At 36.1% G+C, this 12,453-nt stretch overlaps 2 protein-coding genes and 1 pseudogene across 2 annotated transcripts; 1 reads left to right on the top strand and 2 right to left on the bottom strand.

Annotated features, from left to right (window-relative positions):
* Positions 1 to 760: 760 nt before the first annotated feature.
* On the bottom strand, positions 761 to 1,807 carry LOC126553288 (ATP-dependent DNA helicase PIF1-like). Its single transcript, XM_050208432.1, has one exon. It carries the CDS (start codon positions 1,805 to 1,807, stop codon positions 761 to 763), a length of 1,047 nt encoding a protein of 348 aa, XP_050064389.1.
* A 3,420-nt stretch (positions 1,808 to 5,227) lies between these two features.
* On the top strand, positions 5,228 to 8,178 carry LOC126553287 (uncharacterized). The gene is made up of 4 exons (XM_050208431.1): positions 5,228 to 5,479; positions 5,764 to 6,151; positions 6,362 to 6,824; positions 6,960 to 8,178. Exons 1-4 carry the CDS (start codon positions 5,228 to 5,230, stop codon positions 8,176 to 8,178), a joined length of 2,322 nt encoding a protein of 773 aa, XP_050064388.1.
* Positions 8,179 to 11,070: 2,892 nt separating this feature from the next.
* LOC126553286 (uncharacterized) lies at positions 11,071 to 11,942 on the bottom strand (annotated as a pseudogene).
* Between the last annotated feature and the right edge of the window lie 511 nt (positions 11,943 to 12,453).

Below are 12,453 nucleotides of genomic sequence, written 5' to 3'. Positions count from 1 at the left end.
ATAAAAATAAGACAATTTATTGTAATAAAATGTATTGGTTTATTCAGAACCAATTAAAATCAATAATGCTTTGTAAGTGAAAAGATGAATGAGTATGTATAATGTTTAGATAACTGGTTTACATTAAACCAGCATTTTAAGCATAACGTCTCATAATATATAAGTTAAAAAAAAAACAGTAGTACAAAACATACATGGTGCTTAGATGACAGATGTTTTGTGATGTACAAATTAATTACAATATCACAGAGTCAAACCGATCAAATATTGTATTATATTATATATTATAATGATAATAATAATAATAAACAATTAGTTATACAGTTGAAATGTGAAATACTTGTTCGACTATTAGATACGAATCCGCTTTGTAGCTGATTCGCATCCAGATAGAACCACGTGGAGGTTGTCGAACTTTCTCCCCACAGTGCACAGTGAATAGCAGCTACATGACTGTAGAAAGAACCCAACTGTACATGAAGTACCTAAGAATATACGGATCCCTAAGGATTAGGTACTTCAAATGGCCATCGCTCGGTGGATCAAAGAACCATGATCGGTATACAACCAAGTTGTATATAAATAATGCTGTAGTCTCCGGCTAGAAAGTCTCAAAAAAAATATATCAGAAGTAAAATGTATAATTAAGAGTGACCAATACTAAAGCGATGTTTAATGTTTAGGAACAGAATACTATATTTAATTTATTTTAAATCTGATATGGTCTTTTTGTGAAAAATTTCACCGTCGCTAATACCTACTACCGTGTTAGTAGAACTTCCCTGTGCACAATGTTCTTTGTGACGAATCGACCGTTACCATCATCGTACATCCCGACTTTGACAGATTGAGCGTTTCTGACTCTGGAAAATGCAACGTACAGTTGCCCGTGAGTGAACACCGGCGACAGTAGGAGCAATCCAACTCGGTCGAACGTTTGACCCTGAGACTTGTTGATTGTCATCGCAAACGACAACCTTACCGGGAACTGAATCCGTTTCATTTTGAAAGGCAGGTCGTCCTCACCACCGGCAGTCATCGGTATCGCTGGTATGATAACGTCGTCTTGCGCACCACCATCACCAGACAGCACCCTCGCTCTGAAGTTGTGTCGCCGGAGTTCGGTGACCACTAACCTCGTACCGTTGCACAGTTTTCTCTTTGGATCAAGATTCCTCAGCAACATGACGATGGCGCCGACCCTGAGCGTCAATTTGAACGGCGGCAGTCCGTTCAGTTCCAGCAAGTTGAGAAACTCGGTAGGAAAATTGGCTTCCTCGTCGGGATCGTCGATCACCACGGTGTCTATGGCAGTATACGTCCTCTCAGCGCCCTCAATGCGCTGTAACACTGTACGATTGATTTGTCTGCATTCGTCGTTTCTGGGACACAGAACAATTTTCCGAGCAAAATCGTCAACGTTAGCCAACGATATGTGCTGCGGGTAAACAAAATCAATTAATTCGACAACGTCACATACCATTTCCCGTGGGATTTCAACGGTGTCTTGAACACCGTCGACCGTTGGCAATTGACCGCTGCCGAGCAGGAGCAACCAATCCGCGAAGTCCGCATCATTACCGGCGCGCATGTTTCGCGTCAATTCAAACTTCTCCGAGTTTTGCCACAAAGAGTTGTGCTTAATCGACGACATGACGATGACACTCCTGCTTCCCCGGCGGACGACGGGCAATATTTGCCTGAAGTCGCCCGCGAACAGGACCGGTTTACCGCCGAACGGAGATTCCGATCCCATGATGTCCCTGAGCAAACGATCGACCACCGCGAGTTGTGGTCCCGGTGACATGGGCACTTCGTCCCAGACGATAAGCGCATAACGTATCCTTTGCGCGCGTTTAGACTGCATGGTGATGCTGGACGTCTCGTCGTCGTTGAACGTACCAAACGGCAGTACGAACGTTGAATGCACTGTTATGCCGCCGTCCATGAGCGACGCCGCGATCCCAGTGAATGCCACGCACAATACCGACCGCCTCCGGTTACGAAGCGACCATATGAGGCATCCGTACAGCGTCGTTTTACCCGTTCCTCCGGGTCCGTCGACGTAGAACACCTTTTGGACGTTTCGGTTGTCGTTGACGGCCGCTATCACCCGATCGTACACCATCCGCTGTTCATCGTTCAGGTCGTCCACTCGTCGTGTCCATAACGCCGCCGCGTCTATTGTCCCGAACAGTTGTTCGTCCGGTTCGGGTTCCAGTATAGCGATGTCCGGGTTGGGCAATCCGTATTCGGCAAGCGTTTTTCCGTGCGCACGAAGAAGGTCTCCAATGGCGTCCAGACTTGCCGCCCTGCTACGGTCAACGTCTTGGAAACGCCGATTGAAGTCCTCCATCATGGTGGCCTCGCTCGCTTGGTAGAGCGCCAACGGTTCTGCGGGATGGTACATCACCAGTATCGTGACGAAGAGATATCGCAACTGTCGAGGAGTGTCAAACATCGCAGACTCGTCCATCGCGAACCACGCTCTATCGGATTCGATGAGTCCCATCGTGACGGCGGCAGCCGCGTAGCTCTCATACACGACTCCGTCGACCGTCCTCATGTTTCGGAAAGACTGTGGGCCTCTCTTGTGCAACAGCAGCATTCGCAAGTCGAACCGGTCTCGGTCTAGAGGGTTGACCACGTACATCCGAGCCAAAGTGTCGTTGACCATCCGCCTTCGCCTCCGGGTCCATCTTCTATGTGACACTTGCCACGCGTATTGGACCGGTATCTCGTGGTACAGATACTGTCTAGCTTCTGCGTCGTGTGCATTGAGCGAGAAGAACTCGGTTAGTTTTGTACGACGTTGAACATCGTCGTGTACTCGCCGTTCGGCTTGTCCCGGAGCGAAGTAAACGGTCTGTTGATTTTCCAAGTGGACCGGAAGCCTAACGATCGTATGACTTCTCTTGTGCATTTCATATGAAAACAACCGCCAAATCCTTTCTGGCGGTGTCGTATACGCCACGCAAAGGCTTGGTGTATATAACAGATATGTTTCGGTTTCCGATTCTCTAACCGTCAAACGAGTAAATTATCGACACCTGCTGTATGAGTTTAATTTAAGTTCTCCTTTTGGTGACCACGGTAACGAGTGCTGCGCAATAGGATAATTAAATAAAAGTCCAACAGGATTTACATTATACAACTCTAAGGTTATTTTACTCCCGAACAACTGACCACGATAACGAGTACTGGATGTTCGAGGGTGAGTTATCTTTTACCTAGACAAGGTCTTACTCTTTCTCGACTGACCACGATAACGAGTGCTGGCCGAAAAAATAAGTACCACAATGTCTTACTACCTGTTTTTTAAAAGTGTTATTCACCACAACGTCTCTGTACCCACTCGTAAGAAAAAATATTTTTCTCCTTTGAAAAAAGGAGTAAAGAAAAACAGTGACGCTTTTTTTTAAAAAAAAGAAATCAAATATAATAAAATATGTAAAAATAAAATAATATAAAGAAACGTAAAAGTACTGTAGCTCGTTGGCTACCACAATAAGCGAAACAAACAAAACAGCCCCCATCCCGTTGCAGACGTCGCCTTAAGTAGTCGTGGCAATTTTGCTGACTCGGTTTGATTGACTTTCTGCTTCGTATGTTATTTTAATATTTTGTAATTTCATTATATATACAACAGCGGGCTGACGATACGTGAGTTGATGTAACTGAAACCAAAATGAGTTTTGATTATGTAATAAACAATAATAATAAAAATAATGTTAATAGTGCTTCGCAAATATATATATATATATATTATACTAGCTGACCCCGTGCACTTCGTTGCCCGTTAAAAATGCAAATTCTATATATATGATTCGAATTTTGATTAATTTTTATTTACTATTCGGTTTAACGGTGTTCAAACTTAGACATTTTCATTGACTGTTTTAATTCTCAAAAATCTTGTGAAAGCACCACTTTAATATGCGAATTTTGTAAAATGCTTTCTTATTACACACTAAATTTGTGATACGATTTTACGAATGTACCGTGTAAATTGTAAGCATCGATCTATCATTGTTCAGGCTCTACGTTTATCAGTCAGTGAGTTACTCAAGTCATAATATTATAGTCATTCTGCTTACCGTTGCCGTGAGACTCTCTTATGATTATGAGAGCAGTATATTATCATGTAGGCAATCCACACGTGGTGGATTGCGGACCCCGCGAGATGTGTATAAGAAGTTTATAATTTCTAACACTTAAGTTTCAAGGTATGTCATTTTTTTTTTTACTACAGTGGGTAAAATACAATAATGTGCCATCTCGTGGTTTTTGTATTGTTGCCTGTTGGTAAAACAATAAAACTTAGTATAACTTGTTATGTTAGTCTATTGCTGTGAATTTGAAATTTACTGTGACAACGAATCATCAGTTCCAGAATATTATCGGCGCACGCCCCATATTATTAATAATAAATATTGAAAAAAAAACTATTCTATCTTTTAAGTTGGACCAAATTACACGCGTTGTAAAAAATTTCATCAAAATCGGTTAAGTGGCTTAGGAGTCCATTGAGGACAAACATTGTGACACTAGATTTATATCTCGATTTATATTCAGATATATAGATATAGATATACTAGCTGACCCCGTGCACTTCGTTGCCCGTTAAAAATGCAAATCTTATATATAAAAATGAATCGCAAAATGTGTTGGTATTCGCATAACTAAACAACCCCTGGACCGATTTGGCTGATTTTTTTCTTCAACTGTTCGGAATTGCCAGGAGAAGGTTCTTACGGACGAAAAATTTGAAAAAGTTATCAGGTTTGAGAAATATGACGAGATGGTGATGAAATTACAGAGGCGCCATCTGTCCAGGTTTCAAATAGTAAACTAAATTTTTTTTGGTAGTCAATGGCAACCATTTAAATAAAATAAATAATTTATTTAAAATGTTATAGCAAGGTTTTGATTTGAACCCGATACCGTCAAAATATAAAAAATAAATTAAAACTATAATATTTTTGTGTTGCCATGGAAATATTATAGACAATATTTATTCAATTTAATTGTTTGAATAAAATATAATCCTAATATAAAGTCCTCAAGAACGTGACGACCGAAATGAACGTGAAAGAATTCGGATATCACAACGCGTGAAGCGCGAACGCGAAATTCAACTAATAATCGCGCAAGTTTGAATCGAGCTGCTTTCAGTTACGATGTGTCAATTGACTACAGTAACTACCAGTGTGTTGTTATTGGTTCTATGAACTCGGTTTGCTCACACTGTAAGGCATTAAAATACAAAAACGAAGCCAATGGATTGTGTTGCGCAAATGGTAAAGTGAAATTGATACCATTGGATCCACCACCAGAACCATTGTACTCATTGGTTTCAGGAATAGGAACAGATTCTATACACTTTTTGACAAATATTCAACAATATAACAATTGCTTTCAAATGACTTCATTTGGGGCAACAAATGTAGTTCGGGAAAATGTTATGCCAACTTTCAAGGTATGTATTATAGCAGTTACTCATAATTATTAGCGAACAAAATTTTCTGTCACCAAAGTTAAGATGTGTCACTAATCTTCAATTTCTTAATCATAACGAAATATATCACTTAGTCATCATATTATATGGTGTTTCAGTTTCAGTGTCACTTTTATTATATTTAAAATTTGATAGATATTAGTTAAAACTAAATATATACATTTTAAGATCAAATATTATTTAAGTTTGATCACCGACAATCCATTAATTTATATCACACCATAATATTTTATTTTTTTTTACAGATACAAGGGCAAATATATCACAGAGCAGGTTCACTGTTACCAGTGTCAGATAGAGACAACAAATTCCTGCAAATTTATTTTATGGGCAATTCACCACAAGAAATTGATCTGCGTTGTGCACATAACAATTTAGTAAAGAGGTCTATTGTAGAACAATTACAAACTTTATTTCATCAACACAATCAATTGATTATATTGTGTAAAACTGCCCTGGATCTGATGCCATCCAATAATCACAAAATTGTAATCAAAGCTGATAAAACACCTGCAGGTCAACATGCAAGACGTTTTAATGCACCAACAATTGATGAAGTTGCTATCATTGTAGTTGGAGAAAACTTGGAATCCCGTGATATTGTTTTACATCGTCGGAATGATCGATTACAACGTATAAATTAAACACACCGCTCATATGATGCACTACAATATCCCATTATATTTTGGCAAGGTGAAGATGGATATGATTTCTCAATAAAAATGATAAATCCAATTACAGGTAATTAAAATATTAGTTTAGCTATGGCGATAATATATCAGTAACCATATTATGTATTTTAATTTTATATTTCAATGTTATAAAAACAAAATATATTTACAGGTTCTGAAACAAACAAAAAAGTCAGCTCAATGAACTATTATTCATACCGCCTAATGATTCGGGAAAATGAAGACAATCACATATTGAAATGTCGGCGATTATATCACAAATATGTTGTTGACATGTATGTTAAAATCGAAACGGAGAGATTAACATTCATCAGGTTGAATCAGACCAAACTCCGATCTGAAGAGTATATTCACCTTCGAGATGCGATTAATACTGATGGAAATGCACAGAATGTTGGTCGGATGATTATTCTTCCAGCAACATACATCGGAAACCCTCGACATATGCACGAATATGCTCAAGATGCCATGTCGTATGTTCGTCATTATGGTACAGCAGATTTGTTCATCACATTTACATGCAATCCGCACCGGATAGAAATCAAGCAGGAGTTATTCCCTGGGCAATCACCCATTGATCGTCATGACATTACAGCCAGAGTCTTTAGACAAAAGTTGAAATCTTTAATGGATTTCATCGTGAAACATTATGTGTTTGGTGAGACACGCTGCTGGATGTATTCTGTGGAGTAGCAGAAACTAGGGTTACCACATGCACACATTTTGATTTGGTTGGTTGAAAACATAAGGCCAAATGAAGTTGATGCAGTGATATCAGCTGAAATCCCTAATGTACAAGTAGATCCTGGATTGCATGAGGTAGTTATCAAAAACATGATACATGGTCCCTGTGGAACTCTTAATCAAAATTCACCGTGTATGATGGATGGTAAATGTTCAAAACGATATCCACGGACATTAATATCGGAAACAATTACTGGTAATGACGGTTATCCATTGTATTGTCGCAGATCGACAGCAGACAATGGAAAATCAACAATTGTCAAATTAAATCAACAAGATATTGAAATAGATAATCGTTGGATTGTTCCATATTCACCAATTTTATCAAAGACGTTCAAAGCACACATAAACGTTGAATCTTGCCATTCAGTGAAATCTATTAAATACATTTGCAAATATGTAACCAAAGGGAATGATATGGCTGTGATTGGAATTGGTGCAGAGAATTGCAATGATGAAGTTACCCAATACCAAATGTGCCGCTATGTCAGTAGTAATGAAGCAGTTTGGCGAATATTTTCTTTTCCTATTCATGAGAGACACCCTTCTGTTGTTCACTTAGCTGTGCATTTAGAAAATGGACAAAGAGTGTATTTTACAGCACAGAACGCAGTACAAAGAGCTGCTCAGCCACCATCTACTACATTAACCAGTTTTTTTGAGACATGCCAAAACGATGATTTCGCACAAACATTGCTATTTTCTGAAATGCCAAAATATTATACCTGGAATCAATCCTCAAGGAGATTTATACGACGGAAACAAGGAAAACCAGTTCCAGGATATACAGATGTATATTCCACCGATGCGATTGGCCGGATTTATTCAGTACATCCAAGCAATGATGAATGTTTTTACTTACGACTGCTATTAGTCAATGTACGTGGCCCAACATCATTCCAACAGTTACGAACTGTTGATGGTGAATTGTGTGTATCCTACAGAGAAGCCTGTCAACGTTTGCAATCGCTTGAAAATGACGCTCATTGGGATCAAACTCTCAATGATGCTGTAATATCATCACACGCTCATCAAATACGAACATTGTTTTCTATAATCATATCTACATGCTTCCCATCAAACCCAATTGATTTGTGGATCAAGTACAAAGATTATATGTGTGATGATATTTTGTATCAAATACAGAATAGAATGGGAAATCCAAATATACAAATCAGTGAAGAAATTTACAATGAAGCATTGATTTCAATTGAGGACATGTGAATAAAAAATAATTAAATAAAACTATAACAGTTAAAACTATAACTACTTACTTTTAAATCATTATATATGTTTTATTTAATTATTTTTTATTCACAACGCCCTATCACCAGGGTGCCGGTTCTGTTCAGGAGAATTTTTTAAAATACGTAGGCACAAAAACTGCCACATTACAAATCTTTCGTCGTGAATTCGACGTAATATTAGCACTATCAATAAGATTAAATTAAAAATTAACACACGGCATACGAAAATGCAAAAAAAGAAAGTAACACACGGGCAACGCCGTGTCGAGTCAGCTAGTTCTATATAATATGATTCGAATTTTGATTAATTTGTTATTTACTATTCGGTTTAACGGTGTTCAAAACTTAGACATTTTCATTGACTGTTTTGATTCTCAAAAATCTTGTGAAAGCACCACTTTAATATGCGAATTTTGAAAAATGCTTTCTTATTACACACTAAATTTGTGATACGATTTTACGAATGTACCGTGTAAATTGTAAGCATCGATCTATCATTGTTCAGACTCTACGTTTATCAGTCAGTGAGTTACAGTAGTATATATTTGTATGTTCTGAGCACTTTTTTACAGGGAGATTTCTTCATTTCAAGGGGGCATTTCTACATGCTCCACCGTGTAACAAAATTCTCAAAAAACCCTAATGTATGTTCTGAGCACCTTTTTTTTACAATGAGATTTCTACACACGTTCACTGTGTAACAAAAAAATCTCAAATTTTTTTTTGTTTAAATGTTACGCTAACTCAGATTTACCGTGTAACACAATATGGTGTTAACATATATATTGTCCACCTACTGAAATAATTATTTCAAGAAAAGAACGCAAAATTATTAAATAAACTTTTTTATTATTATAAATTGTATTTACACAAGTTTTCTTACTTCTCTAGTAAAAGGTACATATTCTACAATACGATCATGAATCAATAAACAATAAGCAGTTACACCTGTAAGCGATTCTGAAGCTTCAATTTCTAATTGTACATCCACTGCTGAGGCTGTGGCTGAATCGTTCTGTTTCGAAGTATCAATGACTATAATTGGAGCGTTTGAAAGAAAAGTAGAAGGACTCAATATCGGATTTCGTATACTTTTTTCATAGTACGATTCTTGAAATGATGTATACATATCATATAATAAGGTAAAATTATTTTTTGTAAAATCTAAATTCAAATTATCGTACGGATAAGCTATTGAGTTCAGAAATACTCTAACGTTTGTTAGATTACAATGATCAAAAATACTACAGTCTTTTTCTAACGTATTTTTACGCCCTTTTTGCAATCCGATTATTATAAATCGCGGTTTTTCTAATTTCGATGCAGTTTTAAAATTCCATACAACTTTTTTAGCGGTTCCTAGTTCAGGGTATTTAAAAGTTTCAAAAGATCTGAAAGAAATAAACAAACTTTTTTCTTTTTCTACAAGTTTCAATAATTTCAACCTTTCTCCATCGTCAACAGTAATATGCGGAACCTTCCATACTATTTTGTTTAAAGTAACTTTGGCTGTAGTAGTATTTATACCACTTTTCAACCTTAATGCATTTAAATCACTATGACTTCGAGTTAATATTAATTCCAATCTAGAATTAACTAATATTTTTCTATAGTCTTCAAAAAAACCTAGCCAATATTTCAATGGAATGCAAGCACTAAATTCACCTTTATCATTTGCTGATTGTGTTGCGTTTTTAAAATTCCAGCCAGAATTTTCATAACAATTATAGTTGTCTGGTGTACCGGATAAGTATCCTTTCAACGAGCTAGTGATTCCAAGAACACGCGTGCTATCAATTTCTATACCATTCATTTCCAACCGTATTTGTTCAAAGAGATAAGAGTAACCGTTATTAGATAGTTTAACTTTGTCAGGTTCCGAAAACATTCCTTCCAGAAAAATAAAGCTTTCGTGTAGATACGGATAAACATCTGTTTGCTGAATTGATATACGTATTTCGTCGTTATTATTAAATGATGTAGTATACGGTGTGTATGAATGATATTCAATTTTTGTTATTTTAGAATCCGTTTCATACCGTGAACTTATATCTAAAATATCACTTTCAGGCATTTTGCTTTAATTGATAACCTAGAGCTTGTAAAATTTTTTTATTTGTCAACGTCAATTTTTTTACTTTATTTGATGTTACCGGTACCACTTTAGTCTTATGACTAGTTGAACTGATCCGAAGTAGCGGATTTATATTGAATTTTAATCCCATATCAAGATCCGTAACGTTTAATATGTAACACGATTGTCAATGCCTCACCAAAATTATCAATCGGATTATGATCTTGATCAACTAGCTGAACGGTTATCGAATCAATATTTGTTTTATTCAATTTGTAATATATTAAATTTGGCGGTGTCTGAATTACTTTAGGTCCTGTCCTCTCACTCGAGAAAAACTCGTAAATCGAATGACTTTGTAGATGGTTGTTGAATGATCCTTGAGCTATATTACACATTACTTTTATAGAATTAATTGTGTTTAAATTTACTGCTTTTTCCGATCGATGAATTGCATACTCTGGTTTATATTGTCTTTTTTCAAAACCAAATTCAGGTGCCATACTAAATGGAATCTCAAAGTGTAGTATCCCATTACATTTTATATATGATCTGAAATCATTAGGATCAACCGAAATATCGAATGTTAATTTGGTTAAGTTTTCACTATTATAGTCATCTATTTGCTTCTTAACTCGTTGATTAATATCTTCAATTTCATAACATCCCTCTTCCAATTTAATATAACACATCATAGGAGTATTATTGTTTTCATCGTCAACTATTTGTATAGAAAATTTATTATTATTTTCATTAATATTTGGGAATGAATTAAATGACGGTAAACATAACAAAGCTATTTCTGAATCCTCGTAAAGGTTTATAGACGGAAAATAATTTACGGATAATATGGTAGCATTCCCAGTTAAACTTAAAGTAACTGACTCGTACATTACAAAATCTAAGATATAAATTTAATAATGAGATCCGTGACGTTTAATATGCAGAACAACTGTCAACGTCTCGTTAAAATTGTCAATTGGATTATTGTTTTGGTCAACTAACTGAACAGTTATTAAATTAATATCTGTTTTGTTTAATCTGTAATATATAAGGTTTGACGGAGATTGAACAACCTTTGTTCCTGTTCTCCCACTCGGGAAAAACTCATATATCGAATGACTTTGAAGTTGGTTGTTGAATGACCCATGTGCTATATTGCACAATACTTTTATAGAGTTAATCGTGTTTAAATTGACCGCTTTATCCGATCGACGAGCTTCATGAAACGGTCCACATCTTATCTTTTTAAACCCAAAAACAGGTGCTATACTATATGGAGTATTGAACTGAAGTATTCCATTACATTTTATATACGTTTTAAAATCAACAGGATCAATACGTAGACTGAATGCTAGCTGTGTTCCGTAGTTATTATTAACTTGGGATAACTCTTTTGCAATTTTATTGTTAATATCTTCTATTTCATAGCATCCTTCTTCCAAACAAAATTCTTAAGTATGCAATTTATATTTATTTCTCTTTGAAGGAATTACTTCTATTTTCAGTCGGTTATTAATTGCATTTATAATATTTGGAAATGAATTGAACGTTTGCAAAGATAACAAAGCTATTTCTGAATCCTCGTAAACATTTAGAGATGGAAAATAATTTGCAGTCAATACAGTCGAATTTCCAGTTAAACTTAGTATAAGAGATTCATGCATTGTAAAAATTCAAGACATAAATGTCCACAGTTGAATGTATTAAAGTCTTGATAGTTAGAATAGTTATATACTATTTTAAACTTTTTAAAATAACGTTGTAATTCAATTGATGGAGGTAAATCACCAAAACTATCGAAATATATGACTTTATCTTTATTTTTATGAAACGCTACTCAATGGCTCCCGTCGCCTGAAGATATGTCTAAGTTTAATATGCCACATTCAATGACGTGCGGTTTTTTAGGCAAGCTATCACGTGAAAAGACTCCACGGAAATGATTGATTTTCAACTTTCTTACGTATTTTATAATATCTTGGGTCGAAAGCGGTCTGTCAGGTAGCGTAATCATTATATTTTTTTTCTCAACCCATTATTGTTTAAATATAAACCATTGCCTTTTTTACTTTTTGAATTTTGAATTGCGTTGCACACACTAGCGCCTCCAGACATTAAGCTACCAAGTGCTGACAATCCTGCAAATATAGGTATTAAGGGAACTACACCTCCTGA

The sequence above is a fragment of the Aphis gossypii genome, unplaced genomic scaffold (genome assembly GCF_020184175.1).
Source record: "Aphis gossypii isolate Hap1 unplaced genomic scaffold, ASM2018417v2 Contig00124, whole genome shotgun sequence".
NCBI lineage: Eukaryota > Metazoa > Arthropoda > Insecta > Hemiptera > Aphididae > Aphis > Aphis gossypii.
Note: the sequence above shows the minus strand (reverse complement) of the source record. Positions and strands in the feature narration are given on the sequence as shown.

What these genes read in the sequence shown, in the direction of transcription:
- LOC126553288 (XM_050208432.1), bottom strand. Translation starts at nt 1,807, where the DNA reads ATGTCACCGGGACCACAACTCGCGGTGGTCGATCGTTTGCTCAGGGAC.
- LOC126553287 (XM_050208431.1), top strand. Translation starts at nt 5,228, where the DNA reads ATGAACTCGGTTTGCTCACACTGTAAGGCATTAAAATACAAAAACGAA. An exon ending in TCGGAATGATCGATTACAAC is followed by an intron (nt 6,152 to 6,361) that starts GTATAAATTAAA and finishes ATATATTTACAG; the next exon opens with GTTCTGAAACAAACAAAAAA. An exon ending in GCCAGAGTCTTTAGACAAAA is followed by an intron (nt 6,825 to 6,959) that starts GTTGAAATCTTT and finishes TGAAAACATAAG; the next exon opens with GCCAAATGAAGTTGATGCAG.